Below are 3,101 nucleotides of genomic sequence, written 5' to 3'. Positions count from 1 at the left end.
CCAAATAAATACTAACCCGGAAATATGCTATCTCCATGCAAAAGGTTTTGTTTTTTCTTTAATTGTTTGGTTTTGAGACAACACACCAACCATTTGGCATTAACCAATTCATGCCTATTACCGAACAAAAAATAGTTTTTCGTATGCATAAGCTCCATTTTCCCACAGAAAACAACCATTTTTATGGTCCTGGAAATCCATGCAAGGGTTTACATGCAAAGTAAACATCTGTTCAATCAGATGTTATCAGATTATTCCTATGAAGGAAGATCTAGTATTGTCTGAGAATTAAATTGCACCCCCCCCCCCCCACAAAAAAAAGGAACGCAGCAGCTCGGGCTCAAACCCTGGCCAGATGGCTTTGGTCGGAAAGGTCACCGGGAATGTCTGCGATGCCACCATGTCCCCCTCGGCAGGAGCATCTCCGGTCCCTTCCCTCGCCAAGGGTTTCCAGCCTAGGGCACCGGGGGCCGAGCCTGGAGGCCCGCAGCCCTGGAGACAGGCCCGGGGGGACGGAGGCCTGGAGCGGGCGGAGGGCGGCGGGCGGCGGGCGGCGGGGACCGGCCTGGGCCGCCGGGTTACGCCCCCGCCGCGCCGCGAGCCGCCGCCGCCGCCGCGCCCCGAGCCGCGGGCGCCCCCTTCCCCGACCCCCTCCGCTCCGGGACCGCGGCCCCGTGACCCCGGCCCGACCCCGACGGCGCCGGCCCGGGGCCGCGCGGACAGGCCGGGGCCGGACGCAGCCCGGCGGCGGCCTGGGCCGCGGAACAAAGCGGGGCGGCGCGCGCTCGCTCGCTCACTCACCGGGCGGCGGGCTCGGCGGGCCGGCGGTGCGGCCGGGGCGGCGGGCGGGCGGGCGGTGCGGCCGGGGCGGCGGGCGGGCGGGCGGGCGGGCGGACGGCTAGGCGGCCGGGGCAGCGACGACGCCGCTCCCTGGTCCCGCGCGGGGCCGCGCTGCGCCGGGTGCTCGGGGCCGGCTCCCCGCCGCCGCCTCAGCCTCGGCGCTGCGCGGACTCCTCCTCTCCATCAAGGCCGGGCCGGGCCGCGGGCACCATCCCGGGAAGTGAGCGCTGTCTGCCGCCTCCCGCAGCCGCCGGTGGCCATCTTTAATCCTCCTCCTCCTCCTCCTCCTCCGGCTCTCCCCACCTCCCGCAGGCCGGCTGACGGACGCGCCCGGGATCCTCCTCCTTCCCTCCTGCTCCTCCTACCGAGCCCGCCGGCCGGCCGGCCCGCCCGCCGCAGACATCGCGCGCCCGCGGCCCCCTCCCGCTTTCCTTCCTCGTTCCTGGCTTCCTTCCCCGCCCGGGCTTCCCGCTCTCCCCGTGCTCCCGGCTCCTTCTTCTGGGGCGCCCTGCACCCTCTCTTCGTGCTTCCAACTCCTCCCGTGCTCCCCGCTCCCTCTCTGCGTGCTCCCGGCTCCCTCTCCCCGTGCTCCCGGCTCCTTCTTCTGGGGCGCCCTGCACCCTCTCTTCGTGCTTCCAACTCCTCCCGTGCTCCCCGCCCCCTCTCTCCGTGCTCCCCGCCCCTTCTCCTCGTGCTCCCTGCGCCTTCTCCTCGGGCACCCTGCACCCTCTCTTCGTGCTTCCAACTCCTTCCTGTGCTCCTTGCACCCTCTTCGCGCTCCTCACTCCTCCTAGTGCTCCCCGCTCCCTCTCCCATGCTCCCCGCCCCTTCTCCCCGTGCTCCCTGCTTCTTCTCCTCGGGAGCCCTGCACCCTCTCTTCGTGCTTCCAACTCCTCCTCGTGCTTCCAACTCCTCCTCGTGCTCCCTGCACCCTCTTCGTTCTCCCCCCTCCTCCCCGCGCTCCCTGCCCCTGTTCCCCGTGCTCCCGGCCCCCTCTCCTCATGCTCCCCTCCCTTTCTCTCCGTTCCCTTTCTCTGTGCTCCCTCTTCCCGTGCTCTCCGCCCCTTCTTCACGTGCTCCCGGCTTTTCCCCATGCTCCCCGCTCCTTCTCTTCGTGCTCCTCACTCCTCCCTATGCTCCCCTCACCCTCTCTCCCCATGCTCCCTGCTCCTTCTCCGCTCCTCCTCCCCCCACCCCCGTGCTTCCCGGTCCTTCCTCCGGTGCTTCCCGCGCCCTTTCCCCATGCTCCCTGTTTCTTCTCTTTGTGCTCCCCACTCCTTCTCTGCTCCTTCCTCGGTGCTCCCTGCTCCCTCTTCGTGCTCCTAGAACCCTCTCTCTCCGTGCCCCTCCCCTGCTCTACGTGCTCCAGGCTCCCTCCCCTCCTGCTTCCTGTGCCCTGGCCTCTTGCTGCCCTCTCCGAGTGCTCCCTTCCTCGTCGTCGGCCCCTCAGCTTTCTGTCCCAGTGCTCTCCTTACTCAGGGCACTGTGCCCTCAGCCGCCTTTCTTGGTGCTCCCGGTGCCCTCCAGCCACGCGCAGCCCACCTGCCATTCACCCTCTCTGCCCGCCCCTCTCCATGAGCTCACCAGCCTTTCAAAGGACCCCCTGGACTCCGCTCCCCTGAAAGCCTGCACCCATTTGCTGGATGCTGGCATCGGGCCTTAATTTTACCTTTCCGGGAGCACTAAAGAACTGTCCCCGTTAGCTATTTACTGTGCTACGTGGAACCCCTGTCTCCTGCGGGGTCCCTGGGGTTGCCTTCAATCTGTCACCTTGAAACTATCCACTGAGATTTTAGGTTCTGCCTTCTTTGTCCTGATACAGGCATTATTTATACGAACACAGTGATTGCAGCAAGTAAGTGTGTGTTGGTAAACCAAGAACTGCTAAGCCATCATCAGCTTGTCCCTGTTTGCTCTAGTCGTCAGTCCAGCAGACAATTTGGGTAAAGCTTCTGTTCTGACCACAGGACAAACTGAGTCAGCAGTAATGAGTGAAGTCCTTCCACCAGCTTAAAGTGAGGAAGTGGCGCTCCAAAGCTGAGATGAGAAGCTGGTTTTTCCTAACGCTGCAATCAGCAGGGGCAGGATTTCCTCTACTGAAGTGAAGCAATTTGGACTTGCAGTTTCCCCTTTTTGAGCCAGTTTGCATTTGGAATCAAACCCATTTGTGATGATTAACTCACTGCTGGCAAACCTAGGGACACAGTCCCTGCTCGGGTGGCCACCGGCTATCAAGAAAAACGCCAGTGCACAGTGTGGCC

At 63.9% G+C, this 3,101-nt stretch overlaps 1 protein-coding gene across 1 annotated transcript; it reads left to right on the top strand.

Moving 5' to 3' along the window:
• The first annotated feature begins 400 nt into the window (after nt 1-400).
• LOC123458684 (vegetative cell wall protein gp1-like) lies at nt 401-2,503 on the top strand. Its single transcript, XM_045143535.1, has 2 exons — nt 401-827; nt 1,029-2,503. The coding sequence occupies exons 1-2, from the start codon at nt 401-403 to the stop codon at nt 2,501-2,503; spliced, it is 1,902 nt and encodes a 633-aa protein (XP_044999470.1).
• The last annotated feature ends 598 nt before the right edge of the window (nt 2,504-3,101 follow it).

Source organism: Jaculus jaculus, chromosome 2, assembly GCF_020740685.1.
Source record: "Jaculus jaculus isolate mJacJac1 chromosome 2, mJacJac1.mat.Y.cur, whole genome shotgun sequence".
NCBI classification, from domain to species: domain Eukaryota; kingdom Metazoa; phylum Chordata; class Mammalia; order Rodentia; family Dipodidae; genus Jaculus; species Jaculus jaculus.
Note: the sequence above shows the minus strand (reverse complement) of the source record. Positions and strands in the feature narration are given on the sequence as shown.

Coding starts and splice junctions, on each gene's coding strand:
- LOC123458684 (XM_045143535.1), top strand. CDS start 401: ATGTCCCCCTCGGCAGGAGCATCTCCGGTCCCTTCCCTCGCCAAGGGT. Junction 828..1,028: donor GCGGGCTCGGCGGGCCGGCG/GTGCGGCCGGGG, acceptor CTCTCCATCAAG/GCCGGGCCGGGCCGCGGGCA.